Source organism: Erigeron canadensis, chromosome 8 (genome assembly GCF_010389155.1).
Source record: "Erigeron canadensis isolate Cc75 chromosome 8, C_canadensis_v1, whole genome shotgun sequence".
Classification (NCBI taxonomy): Eukaryota; Viridiplantae; Streptophyta; class Magnoliopsida; order Asterales; family Asteraceae; genus Erigeron; species Erigeron canadensis.
The window spans coordinates 30567269-30589658 of NC_057768.1; the positions used below are offsets into that span (position 1 = coordinate 30567269).

General features: G+C 35.2%; 3 protein-coding genes across 3 annotated transcripts; 1 reads left to right on the forward strand and 2 right to left on the reverse strand.

Annotated features, from left to right (window-relative positions):
• The first annotated feature begins 2503 nt into the window (after window positions 1-2503).
• Window positions 2504-4457, forward strand: LOC122579825 (cytochrome P450 CYP82D47-like). Its single transcript, XM_043752060.1, has 2 exons — window positions 2504-3508; window positions 3599-4457. The coding sequence occupies exons 1-2, from the start codon at window positions 2549-2551 to the stop codon at window positions 4229-4231; spliced, it is 1593 nt and encodes a 530-aa protein (XP_043607995.1). The 5' UTR covers window positions 2504-2548; the 3' UTR covers window positions 4232-4457.
• A 10429-nt stretch (window positions 4458-14886) lies between these two features.
• On the reverse strand, window positions 14887-16682 carry LOC122580414 (cytochrome P450 CYP82D47-like). The gene is made up of 2 exons (XM_043752680.1): window positions 15744-16682; window positions 14887-15661 (listed from the first exon to the last, which is right to left on the reverse strand). The coding sequence occupies exons 1-2, from the start codon at window positions 16680-16682 to the stop codon at window positions 15029-15031; spliced, it is 1572 nt and encodes a 523-aa protein (XP_043608615.1). The 3' UTR covers window positions 14887-15028.
• A 957-nt stretch (window positions 16683-17639) lies between these two features.
• Window positions 17640-18320, reverse strand: LOC122610613. The gene has a single exon (XM_043783586.1). The coding sequence runs from the start codon at window positions 18318-18320 to the stop codon at window positions 17640-17642; it is 681 nt and encodes a 226-aa protein (XP_043639521.1).
• Window positions 18321-22390: the final 4070 nt, after the last annotated feature.

Sequence of the window (22390 nt, forward strand, 5' to 3'; positions counted from 1 at the left end):
ATAAGATAAGACTTTGACCCTTAGATCATGGTTAAATTGATGCACGAAGATTCACAAAGCAATTGATGCACAGTGATTTTCAGTGAAGAGAAACATATTGTTTTATTTGTTTTACTTTAATATTTATTTTATTTTACATATATATATATATATATATATATATATATATGGTAGAGATCCTGGAAGAAGGTGTCTAAAGGAGAGAAAGTCTTATGAGCCAATCAAAACGCGACATGTGTCAAAAAAAACACGCAGTGACATAATTGTAAATCAACTAAACTTTTGTGAAACGCAACTAGCTTGGTCAGCTGGATTAGGCCAGCTTGGTCAGCTGGATTGGGTAAGCTTGGGTTGGGTTGGGTCAGCTTGGGGTTGTGTTGGGTCAGCTTAGGGGTGAGTTAGGTCAGTTTGGTCTGCTTGGGTTGGGTCAGCTTTGGGTTTGGGTCATCTTGGTTAGCTTGGGTTGGGTCAGCTTGGTCAGTTTGGGTTTGGGTCAGCTTGGGGTTGGGTCAGCTTGGTTAGTTTGTGTTGGGTCAGCTTGGGTTTGGGTCGACTTGGTCTGCTTGGGTTGGGTCAGCTTGGTTATCTTGGGTTGGGTCAGCTTGGTCATCTTGGGGTTGTGTTGGGTCAGCTTAGGGTTTGGTCAATTTTGGGTTGGGTCAGCTTGGGGTTGGGTTGGGTCAGTTTGGGTTTGAAGTCAATATAGTTACAGATTTGCCACATGTTTTTTTTTAAAAAGCCACATGTGAAATTTTGGTTGGTTAGAAAAACCTTCTTTTCCTTTTATCCTTAACTCACCTTCTCATTTATTCTCTTATATATATATATATATATATATATATATACCATTGAAAGTTTTGATAGTTCTAAACTAGCCCCTAAACTTTGATATATGTTGATTAAAAGTTTGACTTTTAAAGTTATTAATAATTAAAACCTATCATTTATTTTATTAATATTAATGTAACGTGTTTATATCTAATAAAAAGTGCTTATGTGTTTATGTAAAAAGAATATGAAATAATAAAATATTGAAATAGTAGATGAAAAATAGTGAGATGTTTTGGATAAAAATCTGCTTTGGTGTTGATGTGATTGGAAATAAGGGAAAAAATGAGTAACTATAAAGATGTCTAACTAAGAGCATTAGTAATTCACGCCACTATATTAAGTGGTGTGATACATCTGCGCCATATCAGCACCACAGTACACTAACCAACATACACACGAGATCAATATTTCGAATTTAAGTTTAGCCTTTGCAAGCTCAAAAAAAATTAAAAGAAATCGATGAGCGAGACTCTAGGATCAAACTCGATAGCTCGGCCCTATTAGCCAAGTTCAAGCTCAAATTGCTAAATCAAAACCGACTATCCATGACCATATCTAAGCTAAATTATTTTTATCAGTAATTAGAAGTGTCTTAATGTGGGCCTAGAAATAATAGTAGCTGAATAACATTAAAAGTCAAATAATATGTTATTTTTAGTCGCACAAATTTGCCTAGGCTATTTGAATATGAGACTTTGAATATTGACAGGATCACATTTCTTCTTCCATCCTTCATACGGGGCAGGGGCCCACTGATGGTATGATATCCACAAAAGTTAGTCATCACATCTAAAAAAACTTGTTAAGATAACATAGAACCACTTATTTTAGAGCCCACAATGTTGACACGAAAACTATATACACAACTCAACGAAATTAATAATTTTCATGTTAACAGTTTTCGTGTCGTGGTTTATGTTCAGAAAAAACTAAAACGAAAATAAATTCATGTCTTAATAGGTTCCTCAATAGGATATACAGTTTGAGATGCACTATTAATTCTTAACGTGTAACTTGTTCAGACCTATTCTATTAGGATACGAATTAACCTCTTAAGACCCGTTAATATCTGTTAAGTAACCTGTTAATAAAACTTGTTAATATGTTTTAAGAAACCTCTTAATAATACCCAGAAACCAATTAAGACACATTGACTCATTAAGACCTGTTGGGATATATAGTATATATGAGAAATGAGAATATATGGTTGTCATTTAACTAAACTTAGGTATTGAACACCTTTCGTCAATCGCTACTTGCAAGTTTTGTCCCTAACTTTCAGTAATTACACTTTTAGTCCAAATTTTTTTTGCCTCCGTCAACACTTTTGGTCCTGATCCTTAAAAGTTTTGTTCTACAACATACATTTTTATAACGTTTCACATGTTAACGAACTTTAAAAACATATGATCGAATACGTTAGAAGTTATCATGGTTCTTGCAAGAAAATAGGTTCTCGAATATATATATATATATATATATATATATATGTATATATGTATATATGTATATATTTACAGGTATAATTGTGTAAGCAGTTAAATTCGTGTCGTGTTCATTTCTGGAAAAAAGGCGACACAATTAGTTAAAATGTCATGTTCGTGTTTGACTTGGTGTAACGTGTGCCAGCTCTAACTTATCTATATAATCAGACATTAACATTTTCTCACCTTCTTTGAATATATACAAACCCCTTTTATGCACAGAAAATATTGTTATGGATTTACCTCTATCTTTCATATTCTCGGTAGCCACCATATTCGGTTTACTGGTCTTTGGTTATCTGGCATGGATAAAAGCTCGAGCCAATAGCAGCAATAACGGAAAGGGAAAGAAAGTACCAGAAGCTGTGGGGTCATGGCCGATAATTGGTCACTTGCATCTTTTAGCTGGTTCTCAAGTGCATCACAAACTGTTGGGGTCTATGGCTGACAAGTTTGGACCCATTTTCACTATAAAGCTTGGTGTTCATCCTGTTTTAATAGTTAGCAATTCAGCAATGGCCAAACAGTGCTTAACTACGAACGACAGAGTTTTTGCTAGTCGACCAAAAACTATGGCAAGCGAAATCCTCGGCTACAACTATGCTACATTTGGCGTTGCCCCATATGGTCCATACTGGCGTGAGATACGCAAGATAATTTTGCTTGAACTGATGTCTCATCAAAGTCGTAAAATGTTTGCACATATCCGAGTATCTGAAGTGAAGTCATCCATATCAGACATGTATAAAACTTGTAAAAGAGATGAGGGGTCTTCTGAAATGATGACAAAAGTTGAAATGAAAGAATGGTTTGGAAACTTGATGCTGGACATTGTTGTGAGGATGATATTTGGCGTCCGTTTTTCCCATGGTCAACAAAATGAAGATGAATACAAGAAGGCCATTAGGAGGGTTTTTGTACTATTTGGTGCGTCTGTGCCATCCGATGCCATCCCTGGGTTAAGGTGGTTAGATATTGGAGGATATGAGAAGACGATGAAGAAGACAGCAATCGAGATTGATGCTATGATCGATGGGTGGTTAGAAGGGCACAAAAAGATGCTTGGTTTTAAGGAGCAGGCAAACGAGAGCACAGACCGAGGCTTCATGGCCATCTTGTTATCTCGTCTTCAAGAACGAAAAGAGGATCTTTATGGATTCAGCACTGATGTGGTTGTGAAATCCACATGCATGGTATGGAAATTGTAATCCTTATATAATAATTATTATTAATTCTGTAATTGTAAGACACATATAAACATTAATGAAATTTCTTGCTTTTAGGCATTGTTACTAGCAGGCACTGACACGACAAGTTCAACTCTAACATGGGCATTATCTTTACTAGTTAACAATCCTCATGTGTTGGAAAAATGTCAAAAAGAGCTCGAAAAATATGTGGGAAAGGATAGATTTGTTGAGGAGTCGGATTTGAAGAACTTGGTCTATCTTCAAGCAATCATAAAAGAAACGATGCGACTTTATCCAGCTGCACCACTTTCTCTTCCTCATGTTTCCACTGATGACTGCGTTGTCGGTGGCTACTCTGTCCCTAAAGGGACTCGCCTTATGGTAAATCTATGGAAAATTCATCATGATCCTGAAGTATGGACTGATCCCTTTGAATTCCAACCGGAAAGATTCTTGACAAGCAACAAGGAAATTGATGTCAAGGGTAAGCATTTCGAGTTGATCCCTTTTAGCAGTGGTAGAAGAATATGCCCCGGAATCACTTTTGCTCTTGAAGCAATACAGTTGATATTGGCCAACATGATACATGGATTTGAGTTCCAAAATCCATCAAATGATAAGATTGACATGACTGAAAGCCCTGGATTGTCAAATGTCAAAGCTTCTTCGCTTGAGCTCCTTGTTTCTCCAAGACTGCCCCCACATGTGTATCGAGTGTCAATTTAGGCCTTAATGTACTGCGCAACTCCTGCTGCAGCACCATTTGTATCGTGAGCCTTTGCTAGACGATATCCTCTTTATATAAAATAAAAACACCGTTTATAACTTGTAAGTGTGTACAAGATCTTATACTACGCATATGAAAAGATAACAAGCATGCCATGTATTTTTATCGTTATGTAAAAGAAATTTCATATATAGTGAAAAGTTATATGTGAATAAGGGGAAATAATATGCAGAGCACGTCCGTGAAGATTTTTTGTTTTTGTTTTGACCTTTAAGCTTATTAAATCCACACATTGAGTCCTGGTTTTTTTTTAGTGCGACAGTACATATGTTTTCCAAAAGTTTTTAAATCCCAAGTTATATCATATATGTAAGTTTTTAATATGTGTTTGGAAGATATAACCACCAATGTTATTTCTAACAATTATGCTCACTATGTTTTTTCAAATGCGTCCGACTTCCAACCCTTTTATAAATGTCTCGAGATAGCCTACCGAGAAGGGTGAATTGAAGCCCCCCTCAATAGGCAATGCCCGTCCGAGTAAGGGCTACCGCCCATACTAGGCATGAGCACGGGTTGAAACCCGGACCGGACCGACCCGGGTAGACCCGTAACCCGAAATGGCAGAAAATGGAGACCCGAGGACCGAACCGAAATGGGTTCGGGCGGTCCGGGTCGGGTTCGGTTTTACTCGGTTCGGGCTCGGGTTTATCATGTTGGACCGAAAATGGAGCATACAGAAGAGATTTCCCATCAATGATCAAAGAATATACCTAGCGTGATCCTGTAAGTGACTACCATACGGGGGACGGAGGTGGTGGTTTCTTTCTCGTATTTTTCAACTAGCAGCTCGGGTAGCAATTTACAGTCTTAGAGCCGTTAAGATAGAAAAAAGATAATTAAGTGATAGGTTTATAGTGGATCGGTGGTAACTCTTATATATATACTTTCCAACTTATTAAATATATCACACTTATCAAAACATTTCCAAGCCGTTGGATCTCAATGCTGTCCAACTTTCACGTTGACTTAGTCTACCAATCTTCTATTTCAAATTAATATATACATATTATATGGGGATGGTAATCTTCCACGTATCATATCTTGCATTTTGTACAAATGCTTAATAAAATAACTAGCATCACATCTTTTGAGAACCAAAACCTAAGAATATAAAATAATACGGAGTATATGTTTATATGAAGTGACAAACAGCTGGTTCCATGACTATATATTAATATATACATACACATAATAACTTATCTTGTAACAAGTGAAGCAAGATCACCACAAAGTCTCTCTATTCATCTGCAAGCCTTCCATTTTCGATGAAGACCAACAAGTATCAAAATACCAACCTTCTTACTTGCAACCTTCTCTCATTTTTCTCATAAACGTTGTCTAATACTATCAAAAACTCAAAACTAAACAGACTTTTCGGTTTCTTCGGGTCAAACCGGTTTTTTTCGGGTTTTAGCCCGGCCCGGACCGAAACCCGAAATGTACAAATTCTCTGAACCGAAGACCGGCCCGTATGGTCTTCGGGTGGGTCGGGTCGGTCCGGGTTCGGGCGGGTTTTGATCGGGTCTCGGGTTTTCGGGCTAAAAGCTCATCCCTAGCCCATACCGTATCCATTCGCCATCTGAATTAAAAAGTCGTCAAAAGTATTTATGATGACCACTCTAATGAAAGAGGACAAAATACTAAATGAACATTTTAGTGGTTTTCACCTACACATGTGTAGGATGAACCTTTTAGTGGTTTCTACTTGTCCTACACATGTGTAGGATGGACGTGATGGAAAAAAAACGAAATTTAAAAGGTTTTTTAAAATATATAAAATTGTATCTCTAATAAAAGAGGCCGAAATTTCAAGAATAGCCATGCTTTTTTTCCGTGCAACGATGTACAGTTTGTGAGATAAACGTTTTTTAATGAATTAGATATTTTTTTAGTTTAATAAGAGGAGAGATACATAGAGAGAGGTGGACAAGTTTTTCATAATGATAATCATGCCCATCCGGCCATCCTGATCTTGATGAATAGAGGGTTGAGATTGATTCTCGCGTTCTTTTTTTTAGGAATAGTTATTTAAGAACTCACAAATAAAAAAGAACTCAAAAACAATTATGGACCACATATTTCTCATATCTTTCTCTCTATTCAGTTAAATAATAAAATTCATTCAAATTATTCAAAATGTTTGATCTCACAAACCGTAAATCGTTATATGAAAAAAAAAATAGCATGGGTAGTCTTAAAATTTAAAAAGTCGTCAAAAGTATATCGAATTGGATCTCTAATAAAAGACTACGAAATTTTAAATCTCTAATGAAAGATTTACGGTTTGTGAGATAAAGCATTTTGAATGATTTGGATGAATTTACATATTTAATTGAAGAGAGAGAAAATTACACAAAATATGTGGTTTAAAATTATTCTCGCTTTTTTTTTATGAGTTCTCAAAGTAACTCACCTATCTATATCTATAACTCTTATAAAAAAGTAGTTAACCAAGCTTTTTAAAGCCCTCTTACAATCTAAAACTATATTGAAAAAATGCCACATAGGATTTTATCCTATGTGTCAACTCCATATTTTTTTCAAAAATAAACTATATATTTTGAAAAAAAAAATGAACTTATATATATTAACTAATTAATAATTAATAAATAAATAAATATATTGTAGAAATTTAAGATCTTCTCACTAGATAAAATGATATCTTCTCTTTAACTAAAAAATCACGTCTATACCTAATGATATTTCATTATATTTTTTATTCAACATTACATAAAGTTCTTTTCCTTTTTTTCTTATGATGATTATATGGAAGTTTTCAAAACTATATGAATATACAAAAATAAAACAAATTAAGTGAAAAAAATAGATTTAATTAGTTAAAAGATAACATCGAAACTCATAAATCTTAACATTATATTAACTACACCTTGAATATATGTTCCAAATTTAAACTTTTTGTTTTAATAAAACAATATCCTCTTTTAAGTATAAAAACTATCTTGATGTATACCTTCTTCTTTGCCAATAGCTGGTAAGTACAAATAAGATGAGTTTTATGGTAAACGTTCAACTAATTAATACACTTTAATAAAAATCCTTAGGGTTTCGTTTAGCAAAACCCAAAAAAAATTGAGTCATATAAATTCAAGTAATTGTTAATCACCCGGAGTCCGAGACCTACCCCACCGTTAAACCAAATTCTACATCCTAATTTTCTTTTTCTTTCTCTTTTGGAACGACACATTCTACATCTTCTGGATTAGTCAATTAACTAGATTAAACAAAAATTAAAACCACCATGGTGTTGATAATCCATTTCTAAAAATCGCAGCAACACCTTCAAATGAATATAACTGTTTTACTTTTTGGATGTTAAGAAGAACATTCAACACATAAGGCATAGTCAAATTATCCTCTTTGAATTATATATCCAGCCAATTATAATTTTTCATGTGACTTTTAACTTTTTTGGAGAGAAATGTAGTGGAATTGTCACTCTACATTAAGGATCAAATTGTATGTCTTTGACTTCTGTTGTAACAAGACGACTACATGATACATGTTCTAGATGTAGATCATTTAGTGGCAACAAAAGGCAAATTACTAGAATTACTAGAAGAAAAACATATTACTAAATTCTTAATGATAATTTAAAGTATAGCTTAATAGTTTAAGTCTTTCTATCTCTTTAAGTTCATATTTTGTCAAGCTTTTGGTTGAATCTATTTCTGTTCAACCATATGTTTATATGTTACTAAACTATTTATATAGTTCACATCACGTAATTCTAATGAAATATGTTCGCTATCATTTCTTCATATATAAAGTGTATTATATAGTTTTTTATACAGCTCACGCATCGCGCGGATATATATATATATGGGAATAGGTTCCGCCCGAAGCATTAGACCAATGATCACCCATGACTTCTGTGTACCACTAGTGCCACAAATGCTTTTAGGGTAGGGTTAACATGAGAACAACAAATATGGAGAGAACCACAACAAATATGGAGAGAACCACGAGAACCACTAATAGGTTCCGCCCGAAGCATTAGACCAATGATCACCCATGACTTTTGTGTACCACTAGTGCCACAAATGCTTTTAGGGTAGGGTTAACATGAGAACAACAAATATGGAGAGAACCACTAGTTTTCCTCTCTCTTTTGCCTTTTTGGTGTGGTTTTTTAATTTTTATTTTTTTGAACTTTTTTTTTTTTATATTTTTTTTTAACAAAAACCCATTCCTGAAAAAAAAAAAATTCTTTGGTAAAAAATCATATGCATTACGTGGTGAAAATGTATGGAAAATGTAACAACCGTCACCTGAGCGCTTCATCTGACTATACTTTTCCGTTCATATAAGGTTAGTATTTGTCAATTTACATCTTTAGACGTGTGGTTGTACGGATTAGAGTATGAATAAGACAAGACATGTTTATTGGGTACCAGTGTTTTTTTATAGGCTTGCCATAACCGAAGAGCAAAAGGTGGAAACATAACACAACTTGCCCCAGAGAAGGAGGGTTTTATTCGTCCTAGCTAACCGTCTTGGGAAACTCCTATCTTATGGTATGAAAGAGAGATGGGTCATTTAGAATGTGTATAGACTACCGGGAGTTGAATAAGCTCACAGTAAGGAACCGGTATCCACTTCCCCAAATAAATGACTTGTATGATCAATTCCAAGGTGCCAAGTATTTCTCCAAATCGATCCTCATTCGAGTTACCATCAACTCCGAGTACACGAGGACGACATCCCAAGAACGGTGTTCCATACTAGGTAGGGACATTTTGAATCCACCATTTCGCCTTTTGGGTTGATTAATGCACCGGCGGTGTTCATGGATTTGAGGAACCGGGTGTGTCAGCCATACTTGGACAAGTTGTCCTTGATCTATTAATGACAACCTTATTCACTCGAAAATGTAGGAAGAACATATTAAGCACGTGTGCAAAGTGCTCGAATTAGTTAGAAAGGAAAAGTTGCATGCAAAATTCACCAAGTACAAAGTTGTGGTTGAAAGAGGTCTACTTTCTTGGTCACGTGGTGAGCAAGGATGATTATCATGTGAGTCCAAGCAAGATAGAGGTGCTCAAGAATTAGAGACAACCCGAGATGCCAGACTTAAATTGGCAGGTTGTCATAAAGGAGTAATTGAAGGATTCCTCTAGATTTACACAACCGATTACTCTCTTGACTCAAAGAGAGAGGAGAATTAAATGGGGCAAGAGACAAGAATGAGCCTTCCAAATTCTCAAGGATACCTGGGATAAGTCAACATTTTTGAAGAGTCTTTCAACATGCAATGGGTGCTTGACTCAATATGAGTACGACACTTCATCCTCAAACAGATGGACAAGTGAAAGAACGATACGAACGCTAGTAGATTAGATGGGAGCGTATGCTATTGACTTTAGTGGAAGTTGGGAAAGCTCATTTACCGATGATTGAACTCTCGTACAATATTAATTATCCCATGGGTAATATAAAGTGGCCCCGTTAGAGCACCTTATTTGTGCATTACATAAGTGAATGGCAGACCCCACTTTTCATGTGTTGATGAACAAGGACCAAGTAGAAAAAAGCTTAAACTTGTTGAAGAACCAGTAAAACTCTAGATAATGAAGTCGGGAAACTAAAGAATAAACATTACACGATTTCCTAAGTTAAATAGCTGATACTAAACGTAGAGCCGATTTCACTTCGGGGCGAGAGAATCCTACGAGGTCTAAGTACCCACATTTGTTTAATGATTAGCGTTTTGTTGAATTTCGGGACGAAATTCTTTTAACGGGGAAATTAACATCCGTCAATTTTGACCGTTTGACTTTTCAGGCAATTTGACTAATAACTTAAATTGTTAATGAAAATATTTTTGTTTTGAGACATTATGACTAGTGACATGCTTCACGGGTCAAATTATCGACTTATTATGTGACACGATAACTAACATTGATTAAATAAACTAGAAGTTTGGATGGGTCAACCCATAGGTCTAACCCTAACCCATGACCCACAAGAATTACCAACCCTATCCACTTTCCCCTACCATATCCATTCATTTTCCATCTTCTCTATCTCTCTCTCTCTCTCTCTCTCTCTCTCTTCCTCTTGCAAGAACACACACATCATCTCACTCTCTCTCTAGAAGTTCATCACCATTATTGTCTTTTAAAGCAAGATTTTTACAAGAAACATTACCATCTTCATTTTATCTATAACATATCAAAAAAATTTGGGTTTCAACGTGCAAGAGTTCTTCATTTCCGGGTCAATTTCAGGTTCAAACTTTTGGTGGAAGATTTGGTAAGTCAAACTCATCTCATATTCATCATTATAAGTTTGTTAAATGTTTCTAGTTGTATCAAGTGTTTTCGAGTCACAAATCGAGTCAAAAACGGATTTGGAGTGAATTAGGGTTTTGGTTGATTTAGGGGTGTGATTTGGTCTTTGATTATGTTATGGAAGAGTTTGGATGATGGGTTTTGGTCAAATTATGTTAGTAATATGTTTGGTAGCTTCAAAATGGTTCCAAAATGGTTAAAAAACGATTTGGGGTGGATTTTGATGTCAAAAACCCTTTTTTTTTCTGATCTGGGCTTGGTCTCGCCGAGCCCAATGTTGGGCTTGTCGAGATTGGGTTCCAGAATGGAAAATGCAGATTTTGGTGTTGGGCTTGTCGAGCCCAATGTTGGGGTCGTCGAGATCGTGAGGCAGAATGGGTTAAATCTTGAAATGACCATAACTTTCAAATCGTAACTCTGTTTTTGACATATGACCTATCATTGGAATTGTATGAGAGTCTACTTTCTCATAGTTTTATTAATTTAGGATGAATTTTTCCCCATCTCTAAAAATGTCGAGTCAAAGTGTCTTACTCTTATTCGGAAAGATTGTATGAGCGTTTGTGGGTTTGTGACTCAACTTAAACTTACTAAACCTATTTGGAAACATTGATAGGTGGTGGACATGTAACGATCATTGGGCATTTATAACTCTTTGCTAACTCGTTGTTGTTGCTTGGAAACCAAGGTGAGTTCCGTAGCTCCCTACTCGCTTGAGATTCGGGCTGGAAAGTGTACAACTACTTGTTTAGTCATTTGATTGTCTGATTTACTTGTTTGACGGTTTATCCGTTACTTGGTTGGTTTTGCGCATGTTTGTAACATTATGATTGTTTAGGATAGTTGTGCCTACAGGAAGTCAATTATGCTTTTCAAAGGGTTTTAGATGTGATGGGAAGGCTGCGGGTGACCCTATATATAAGCAGCTAGGACTTGATGAAATCAAAATCCTTTGAAGTGTAGATACGTGTTGTGTTGTGGAATGGTTGGATATTGGATTGTGTTTGGAATGGACATATACGCATTGTTACATGCAATGTATACCTATTTATGCGCTTTACACACAACGTATACTTATGCGCTTTAGACGCAATGTATACTTATTTATGCGCTTTACACGCAACGTATACTTATTTGTGTGCTTTACACACAACATACACTTATTTATGCGCTTTACACGTAACGTATTCTTATTTATGCACTTTACACGCAATGTATACTTATTTATGCGCTTTACACGCAACGTATACTTACCTATGTGCTTTGCACGCAATGTATACTTATTTACGCGCTTTACACGCAATCATACTTTATTCGTGTGGGTATACACAAGGATAATTTATTTGTGTGGTACACACGCAAGCTTACTTTAATTGTTGCATATGATGATTGTTGAGAGACACACATGATATACTCGCATACATTGCTTGGTCATATCTCATGCACGTTTACTACATACATCCTTATTGTCTCACATATTCTTTGATATGGACATCAATTATGCATAATCGTGACACACATTCCTCATCATTGTTGATACATTATTGGCTTGTTATGTGATGAAGTTTACTATTAGTTTACCTATCTTGGTTGACCTTGTGCCTTGTAAAGGCTACTTGTAAGACATTACTTATTTTTCCTTCTACATATCGCGATTGTTGACGATGGCTCCATGTGATCCATCACTACAAACTCACCAACCTAGTGTTGACCTTGTTTAGTGCACTTTTCTGGTATTCGTGTGAAGTTGGAGACTTGATGGCTTTTTGTTGAGCTTGCTAGAGTTGGGACTCAGACTTTCATGAATCCGTTATCCGTTTGTCCATGTAGGGATTAGGCTTCGGACCTTATGAATTCAATTGTCTTGTCTTGAATCTTTTTAATGACTTCTTGATTACTTTGCATTTGATACTTTAAATGTTGTTTTGGATTCACTGAATCCTTTTATTTCATATAGTTTGTGTGCTACGATAATTCCACTGTGTGCTATATAATTTCAGTGACATTCTGGGCTCTAGTTCGGGGTGTTACAGATACTGTCCAACACTTGATCGACGGTCATTGGTGGTTTAGGGTTAGTGACATTTGATGAAGACGCCATCTCAGATGTATAAAAGTTGGTGTTTTGAGATGTAAAAATTCATATTTAGGAGCTAGTATTTAAAGATAAACTACAAGACACTCCTTCAGCGTTCAAGTTCAAAGTACTTACACAATTAGTCCCTCCAACGGCCGAATTCAACATATTTACACTTCCAGCCCCTCAAACGACCAAAATTCAAAAACATTTACACTTAAAGTCCCTGAATGGCTAGCTTGATCGTCACTCTATATCTGTAATACTTTACAGGGGATTAGAGGAAGAAAGAAACTGAAGTTAGGATCTTTACAACTGTTCGTGGGCAATGGTCTACCGGCAGCTGTAGAAGAAATAGGCGACTTTCATTTAGTTTTACCTACTGACTTAGTTATTTTGTTAGACAATTGTCACTGTGCACCATCTATTACTAGAGGTGTCATTTTTGTTTCTTTGTTGAAAGACAACAAATTCATTAATGTTTTTAATGATTATGGTATTTCAGTTTCTCGAAATAATGTTCATTATTTTAATGCTATTGCTTGTAATGGTATTTTTGAAATTGATATGCATGGTTGTGATTCAAATGATAATTCAATGTATAATGTTCGCAAAAGAGTCAAGCCCAACTTGGACTACTAATCTTTGGCATTGTCGTCTTGCTCATGTTGGCAAGAAACGCATTGAAAGACTTCGACGTGAAGGGATCTTACAATCAAATGATGAATCATTTGACAAGTGCGTGTCTTGTGTTTCCGGCAAAATGACAAGAAAACCTTTTCCGCATAAACCGGAGATGGCTAAAGAGCTACTTGGACTTATACATACCGATGTATGTGGGCCATTTAGACATGTGTCAAGGAAAGGTGCTATAGCTACTTCATCACTTTTATGGATGATTTCAGTCGTTATGGTTATGTTTACTTGCTTAAACATAAACATGAAGTCTTTGAAACATTTAAAGAGTTTAAAAATGAAATAGAAAATCAACTCGGTAAAACCATATATCTTGATTCCTCGTTCGGATCGAGGTGGGGAATACTTAAGCCAAGAGTTTAAGGATTATCTAAAAGCTTATGGAATTATTCAACAGCTTACTCCTCCATATACTCCACAACATAATGGTGTATCTGAGAGGAGGAATTGAACCTTGCTAGACATGGTGAGATCAATGATGAACCTTATGACTCTCCCATTTTCATTTTGTGATTATGCTCTAGAGACTGCGGTACGCATCCTCAATATGGTTCCAACCAAGAAGGTTGACAAGACACCGCATGAATTGTTGCATGGAAGTGTCCCTAATTTGTCTTACTTAAGGATCTGGGGATGTGAGGCACTTGTGAAGCGAGACACCCCTGACAAACTTCAACATAGATCAGTTAAGTGCATCTTTGTAGGATACCCAAAGGAAACAATTGGTTACTACTTCTACTTTCCTACGGACAACACTGTTAAAGTTGCTAGATATGCTGAGTTCTTTGAAAAGAATCTCATCACTCATGAAAATAGTGGGAGGATTGTCGAACATGATGAGACTCGAGAAGAAGATGTATCACCTTCTGAAAATACTAGCGATAATCAACTTGGGGAGAAAATGTTCAAAGTGATGAACCTCAAGTTGAAGATAATGTGATTCCAATTCGTAGGTCCTCAAGGACAATACGTGTCGTGAAAGAGTAAATCTTAATATTGAGTCTGAAGAACACGTATTAGGAGACTTAAATGAACCTCCTAATTTCAAAGCTGCATTATCAGATCCGGGATCTGACAAATGACTTGAAGCTGCGAATGTGGAAATGAAATCCATGAAAGTCTGGAGCTTGGTTGACCTTCCACCTAATGGTAGAATCATTGGGTGTAAATGGATCATCAAGAAGAAGACTCACATGGATAGAAATGTACACACCTATAAAGCTCGTTTCGTGGCGAAAGGCTATACTCAGCTCTATGGAGTTGACTACGAGAAAACCTTCTCTCCCGTAGCGGACATTAGAGCTATTAGGAATAAGAATTGACACATTACATGTAAATAACGATATCAAAAACAATTAGGACGAAATACAATGATACCTATGAAATAATTGATATTTCCACTTTAATTCTACAAGCTATATTAACTTATAACTTTTATATATAAATGTATAGTGCCGAAATTTTAACATAATGAGAAACGTACATGGCATGCTAGTTATCTTATGTATTCATATTCGTAGTAGAAGATCTTTTACACGCTTATAATTAAACGGTGTTTATTTATTGTAGAGGATACCTATTTCCGTATACCGTCTAGCAGAGGCTCACGATAAAGTGGGTATCACGATAAAGATGATGTACATTAAGGCCTAGGTGGACACTTCATACACATGTGGGGATAGTCTTGGAGAAACAAAGAGCTCAAGCGAAGAAGCTTTGACATTTGAAAATCCAGGGCTTTCAGTCATGTCAATCTGATCATCTGATGGATTTTGGAACTCAAATCCATGTATTATATTGGCCAATATCAACTGCATTGCTTCAAGAGAAAAAGCGATTCCCGGGCATATTCTTCTACCACTGCTAAAGGGGATTAACTCGAAATGTTGACCCTTGACGTCAATTTCCTTTTTGGTTGTCAAGAATCTTTCTGGTTGGAATTCAAATGGATCAGTCCATACTTCAGGATCATGTTGAATTTTCCATAGATTTACCAAAAGGCGAGTCCCTTTAGGGATAGTGTAGCCACCGACAATGCAGTCGTCGGTGGAAACATGAGGAAGAGAAAGTGGTATTGCTGGATAAAGTCGCATCGTTTCTTTTATAATTGCTTGAAGATAGACCAAGTTCTTCAAATCCGACTCCTCAACAATTCTATCATTTCCCACATATTTTTCGAGCTCTTTTTGGGATTTTTTCAGCACAAGAGGATTGTTGACTAATAAAGCTAAAGCCCATGTTAGAGTCGCGCTTGTCGTGTCAGTGGATGCTATTAACAAGGCCTAAAAGCAAGAAATGCAATTTATGTTTATTTACATCACACAATTACTGTGAATAACAATATTAGGATTACAATTTACATACCATGCATGTCGCTTTCACGACCACATCAGCGCTGAATCCACGAAGATCCTCTTTTGGTTCTTTAAGACGGGATAACAACATGGCCATGAAGTCCTGGTGTGTGCTCTCATTTACCTGCTGCTTATGCTCTTCCAACCAACCACTGATCAGAGCATCAATCTCTATTGCTGTCTTCTTCATCATCTTCTCGTATCCCCCTAAGTCTAACCACCTCAAGCCTGGAATAGCATCAGATGGCACAAAGGCACCAAATAGTACAAAAAACTGCCTAATGGCCTTCTTGAATTGATCTTCATTTTGTTGACCCTGGGAAAAACGGACGCCAAATATCACCCTCACAGCATAATTCAGCATTAAGTTTCCAAACCATTCTTTCATATCAACTTTTGTCATTTCAGAAGACCCTTCATTTCTCTTACAAATTCTATGCATTTCTAATATGGACGAGTTCACTTCAGATATTCGGATATGTGCTAACTTTTTAAGGTACTGTTGGGACAACAGTTCAAGCACAATTATCTTGCGCATCTCACGCCAATATGGACCATATGGCGCAAGGCCAACAGTAGCATAGTTGTAGGCCATTAGCTCGCTTGCCATGGCTTTTGGTCGGCTAGCAAAAACTCTGTCGTTCGTAGTTAAGCACTGTTTGGCCATTGCTGAATTGCTAACTATTAAAACAGGATGCACACCAAGCTTTATAGTGAAAATGGGTCCAAACTTGTCAGCCATAGACCCAAACAGTTTGTGATGCACTTGAGAACCAGCTAAAAGATGCAAGTGACCAATTATCGGCCATGACCCCGCAGCTTCCGGTACTTTCTTTCCCTTTCCGTTATTGCTGCTATTGGCTCGAGCTTTTATCCATGCCAAATGACCAAAGACCAGTAAACAAAATATGGTGGCTACCGAGAATATGAAAGATAGAGGTAAATCCATAACGATATTTTCTGTGCATAAAAGGGGTTAGTATATACTTGAAGAAGGTGAGAAAACGTTAATGTCTGATTATATAGATAAGTTAGAGCTGGCACAGGTTACACGAAACCTTTTAAGTCAAACACAAACATGACATTATAACTAATTGTGTCAATTTTTTTCCAAAAATGAACACGGCATGAATTCAACTGCTTACACAATTATACCTATATATATATATATATATATATATATATATATGGGGAAAAGTGAAAATATGGTTATCATGCATGTACCCAAGCTTAGGTATAGATCCCCTCACATATCAATATTTTAATATTTGTTATAAAATTAATAAATCACATGGCCCCCATGATTTTGATGGTATAAAAAAATGGCATGTGAGGGGTTCTATACCAAACTTAACTACATGATAGCCACATATTCCTTTCCCTCATATATATATATATAATATATATATTCGAGAACCCCATTTTTACAAGAACCATGAGAACTCCTAAATTATATATTCGATCACATGTTTTTAAAGTTTATTCACATGTCAAACGTTATGAAAATGTATGTGGTATAACATAACTTTTTAAGGATCAGGGCCAAAAGTGTTGACGGAGGCAAAAAAATTTGGACTGAAAGTGTAATTAGGAAAGTTAGGGACAAAACCTGCAAGTAGCGATTGACGACAGATGTTCAATACCTAACTTTAGTTACATGGCAACCACATGTTCTCATTTCTCATATATATTATATATTCCAACGGGTCTTAATTAACGGGTCAACGTGTGCGTCTTAAATGGTTTCTGGGTTTTATTAACAGGTTCCTTAATATGTATTAACAAGTATTATTAACAGGTTGATATTAGCATTTTTTTTTGAACGGCTATAAATTTTATTACCAAAACTTCGGCAAACGCCAAAGCAAGAAACAATTACATAAATATTACAATAACAAAGACGGACTCATTGATCATAACGACCAAGAGAAATTATGCTTATTACTACGACTAGAGAACCACATATACGACAAGGAAACAATAGAGTGAAAGACAACGACACTACTTTCCATACCCCGTTATAGAGAGTCTGATTTCTGTGTTTCCACAATGACCACCACCATACAAAATACGTCGCCTCCAACAACCTTTTAAACTTTTTTGGATACAAATTGTTTTGTATCCATTCTAAAATTATGGCAGTTCGATCCTTAGAGATATCCATATGAAGCCATTTTGTTATCAGGTTATAAACTTCCGCGGCAAAAGACCATGTAACAAAAGTATGGACAGAATTTTCTACATGAGCTAAACATATTGGACAAGAGATAGATGAAATATCCAAACCTCTTCGACTTAGATTAAATCGAGAAGGTAGTCGATCTCTTACTAACCTCCACAAAAAGACATTAATCTTCTTTGGGACTAAAGGATTCCATCTCGTGTTAATCGGCTCACTAGGGAGAAGAGCATGATCAATGATGGGGCGAAGCTGTCGGACCGAAAAAGAATCCTGCCCAGTTACATTCCACATCCAACTATCATCTCGATCTGTCAGATGAATAAACTGTTCATCCTCCACCCCTGATCGGATACCCCTGCGCCATTTCCACACCCACCCACCCTCACATAACGTAACCGAGTACATATTTTAGCATTTTTATTCATTTCCAAAGCATATAATCGGATACCCCTAGCAGATATTAACGGGTCTTAAGAGGTTAATTCGTATCCTAACAGAATAGGTCTTAACAAGTTACACGTTAAGAATTAATAGTGTATCTTACTGTATATCTTATTGAGGAACCTATTAAGACATGAAATTTTTTTCGTTTTAGTTTTTCTGAGCATAAACACTACACGGAAAGTGTTAAGATCAAATATAAAAATTATTAATTTCGTTGATTTGTGTATGTAGTTTTCGTGTCAACATTGCGGGCTCTAAAATAAGTGGTTCATGTTATCTTAACAAGTAATTTTAGATGTGATTGACTAACTTTTGTAGATATCATAGCATCAGTCGGCACCTACCCCGTATGAAGGATGGAAGAAGAAATGTGATCCTGTCAATATTCAAAATCTCATATTCAAATAGGGAAAAATTTGTGTGACTAAAAATAACATATTATTTGACTTTTAATGTTATTCAGCTACTACTATTTCTAGGTCAACATTAAGACTTTTCTAACAACTGAAAAAATAATTAAGCTTAAACTAACAAGATACGCGCGCAATGCGGCGGTGGTTGTGGCGGTAACGGTGTAGTGGCGGGGGAGACTATTGGTAGTGGCGGCGTCGAGTGGTGTAAATAGTTGATGTAAAAAGTTAATGGAGATATTTTAGATAAATGACTGATATTGTAATTTAATCATTAATGGTATTTTAGATAATTTCTCCATAACTTTTAAAGAGATGATTGTTTTATTTATTTACTCGTATTAAATAGTATAAAAGTATAGATTAGGTGTATAAGGAAATTAGTTTTAAGAAATAAGGGTATTTTGAGTATAAAAAAGTGTTGAATTTCCTAAAATAAGAGAGGTCAATATGCTTTATAAGAGGTTATAGATATGGTCATGGATAGTCTGAGTTTTGATTTAGCAACTTGAACTTGGCTAATTATAGGGTCGAGCTATTATCGAGTTTGATCCCAGAGTCTCATTGATTTCTTTTAATTCTTTTTGAGCTTGCAAAGCCTAAACTTAAATTCGAAATATTGATCTCGTGTGCATGTTGGTTGGTGTACTGTGGTGCTGATATGGTCATATGGCGCAGATGTATTACACCACTTAATATGATGGCGTAAACCATTACTAATGCTCTTAGTTAGCATCTTTATAGGAACTCATTTATTTCCCTATTCTTCCAATCACATCAACACCAAAGCATATTTTTACTAATATCTCACTATTTTTCATTTATTCTTTCATTATTTTATTATTTCATATTCTTTTACATAAACACATATGTATTTTTATTAGATATAAACACATTACAATAATAAATAAAATAAATGAAACTTTTTAATTATTAATAACTTTAAAAAGTCAAACTTTTAATCAAAGTATATCAAAGTTTAAGGGTTAATTTAGAACTATCAAAACTTTCAAACATTAATCTAATCTATATATAGAAAGGTTATTTTGAGAATCTTTAAAAAGGCAGAAACCTTTAAAACTTTTTTCCATCAATAATTACAAGGGTAATATTGTATTTTTATATTAGCATTAATTAAATTAATAAAAATAATAAAAATAATAAATGGTTGTGCATGCACATATGATCACTAATATATGGGAAGTGATATTCGTACCATTTATTTTGATTGATGTACCACAACTGTGTATTTCCGGCTTATACTGTCAGCTATACAAAATATATACATTGTGGTACATTAATCAAAGATAGTGGTACAAATATCACTTCCCCTAATATATACACATGTGATCACTAACTAATATAATTTCATTCATGGTCATAGCCGTGATCACCAACTAATTTATTTTCATTCATATGTGATCATAATTGTACAAATGTGTACATGTTCACAAACACAATGGGTGCGTTTGGTAAAATTAGCTGATAACTGTTAGCTGGTGGCTAGTAGCTGAAAGCTGGTAGCTATAACTAAAAGTTGGAGGCTGTAGCTATTAGATAAATTTAGGTGTTTGGCATAGTAGTTGTAGCTGTTAATAATATATGTAAAATGACAAAAATAGACATACTGTTGAGTTATGGATTCGCTGAGAGACTCAGCGAGTGACTCGTTCAGCGAGCGCCTGCATCTGCAAGCACGATCTATCTTCAAGTCTAAAGGATATGTTCGATGACTCACAGTCCAGTATTTGTAAGTCAAATATGAGCGGGAAATTGAAGATAAGAAGAATGGTCCCAAGGACACGTGTTGCAAGATCAAGATGAAGCCATGTGACCTTGTACTATTTCTGTGCAATAGAATTTCTCTTTCATACCGTTTTTGGAAACAAACAAGATGAAGAAAAGAGATCTCTGCAGATCTGAATTATCCACCAATAGATAGTTGACAACCTTCATGTGTCAACATCTACTAGGGTTGTCATGTGATTCCTTATCTGCCTATAAAAGGAATCACTTGACCTAGCCACCAGTGGGGGTTGGTGTGTTCCACATTCTTTACTTTATTCTCTTTGCTTATTTGTTAAGTTTTTGTGTGTTCAAAAACTTAACGAATCTTTTTTTTGTTGTTGTAAAACAACCATCCATGTTTTCATCGTTTAATTTGTAATACATATAACTAAACTAATTCTTTACTTCTCATCTCTATTCTTGTTACTTCATATTTACATTATAAGTTAGTAAATCAAACACAAATAGTGCATTCGAGGACCATCACATACACATAATTTCTTTCATAATTAAATATCGCACGGTCATTTTAACAAAGTAAAACATAATCGTTTACAAACACTCGAAAATATAATATAATAATACTAGTCACTAATGACGTGCATTCCATATCAGAGTAGCAATGTTGTTACGAACTTGTTTCATCTCATTGGTTCTTCCCACAGATACACCGTCAATGCTTGTGTCACGGTTACTAATATCATGTAGTTCATCTCGTGGTATGTAACAAATTCTTTCTTCCCTTTTTTGTTTTTTAGATTCCATCTAGCTCACTACAACAAAAAGGACTTTTTAGGACACTTTTTTTAGGACGCTATTAAAAGGGTGTCCTAAAAAACTATGTAATAGGACCAAATAGTGTTTGAGGTTATATCATAAAATAAGCAATGAAACGGGGGTAATATAATTATTTTTTCCGCACTGAACGATTTATGTTTTAATTATTTTCGTAAGGATATCATGAAGTATAATATAGAGATAAAAAAAATAAAAGTGACTATTGAAGGACCAAGATAATAAATTCAATTATTTTTTATTGAAAAAGGGATGGAGGGTGGAAAAAAAGGGGAAATGGGGTAGTCGGTAGATTTTGTTATTCATAATACGTAGTAAAATGTTGTATAAAAATATAATCAATTATTAAAAACTTTTTTTCACCACCATATAAAATATTGTGTTCTTTTTTATTTATGAGATTGGAAAAAAAAATTATTTACTGACACATTGATGTTGGTGTCCAATTGGTAAGTTGTTTGACATCGGGAGTATTCATTTAAGTTCGAGTCTTATTTTTAATATTTATGAAATATATTAATATGGGATTTTTCTAAAGTGTTGAGAATTATCCCAAAAATATGTATAATTTAAATATTACTCGCAATATAATAAAATGCAGTTTCAAAAAAATCAAATAAAAATTGTTCACTAAAAAATTGCACCCACAATAGAAAAATGAAAATGCCCCCGAAAATTTTAAACTACCCCGCCATATGAAGCCCCCAAAATTTTAAAATTCAGAATCATTTCATTTTCTAAGATCCAAATCCAAAGTTTTAGATTAACTCTTTTTCACATTTCACCGGCTTGCTCTCACTTCTCAAAATCAAAATTACTTTTCATTATTTCAACCTTTTGTTCATGGTTTTCAATACATATGTCTTACGAGTGTATTATATTAATAGGGATAATGTGTCGTCTCGCTAGAAATAGGCATCTTGCTCGGTTTATAAACGACACCATTGTGTTGGGGATCGATGATAGGAAAATGCTTTCAACCGTTTGTTTTGCTGGAGGCGACGATTTCGAATTTCTTACCTTTTAGTGTACGTATTT

What these genes read in the sequence shown, in the direction of transcription:
- LOC122580414 (XM_043752680.1), bottom strand. Translation starts at nt 16,682, where the DNA reads ATGGATTTACCTCTATCTTTCATATTCTCGGTAGCCACCATATTTTGT. An exon ending in TCGTGAAAGCGACATGCATG is followed by an intron (nt 15,662 to 15,743) that starts GTATGTAAATTG and finishes TCTTGCTTTTAG; the next exon opens with GCCTTGTTAATAGCATCCAC.
- LOC122579825 (XM_043752060.1), top strand. Translation starts at nt 2,549, where the DNA reads ATGGATTTACCTCTATCTTTCATATTCTCGGTAGCCACCATATTCGGT. An exon ending in TTGTGAAATCCACATGCATG is followed by an intron (nt 3,509 to 3,598) that starts GTATGGAAATTG and finishes TCTTGCTTTTAG; the next exon opens with GCATTGTTACTAGCAGGCAC.
- LOC122610613 (XM_043783586.1), bottom strand. Translation starts at nt 18,320, where the DNA reads ATGTACTCGGTTACGTTATGTGAGGGTGGGTGGGTGTGGAAATGGCGC.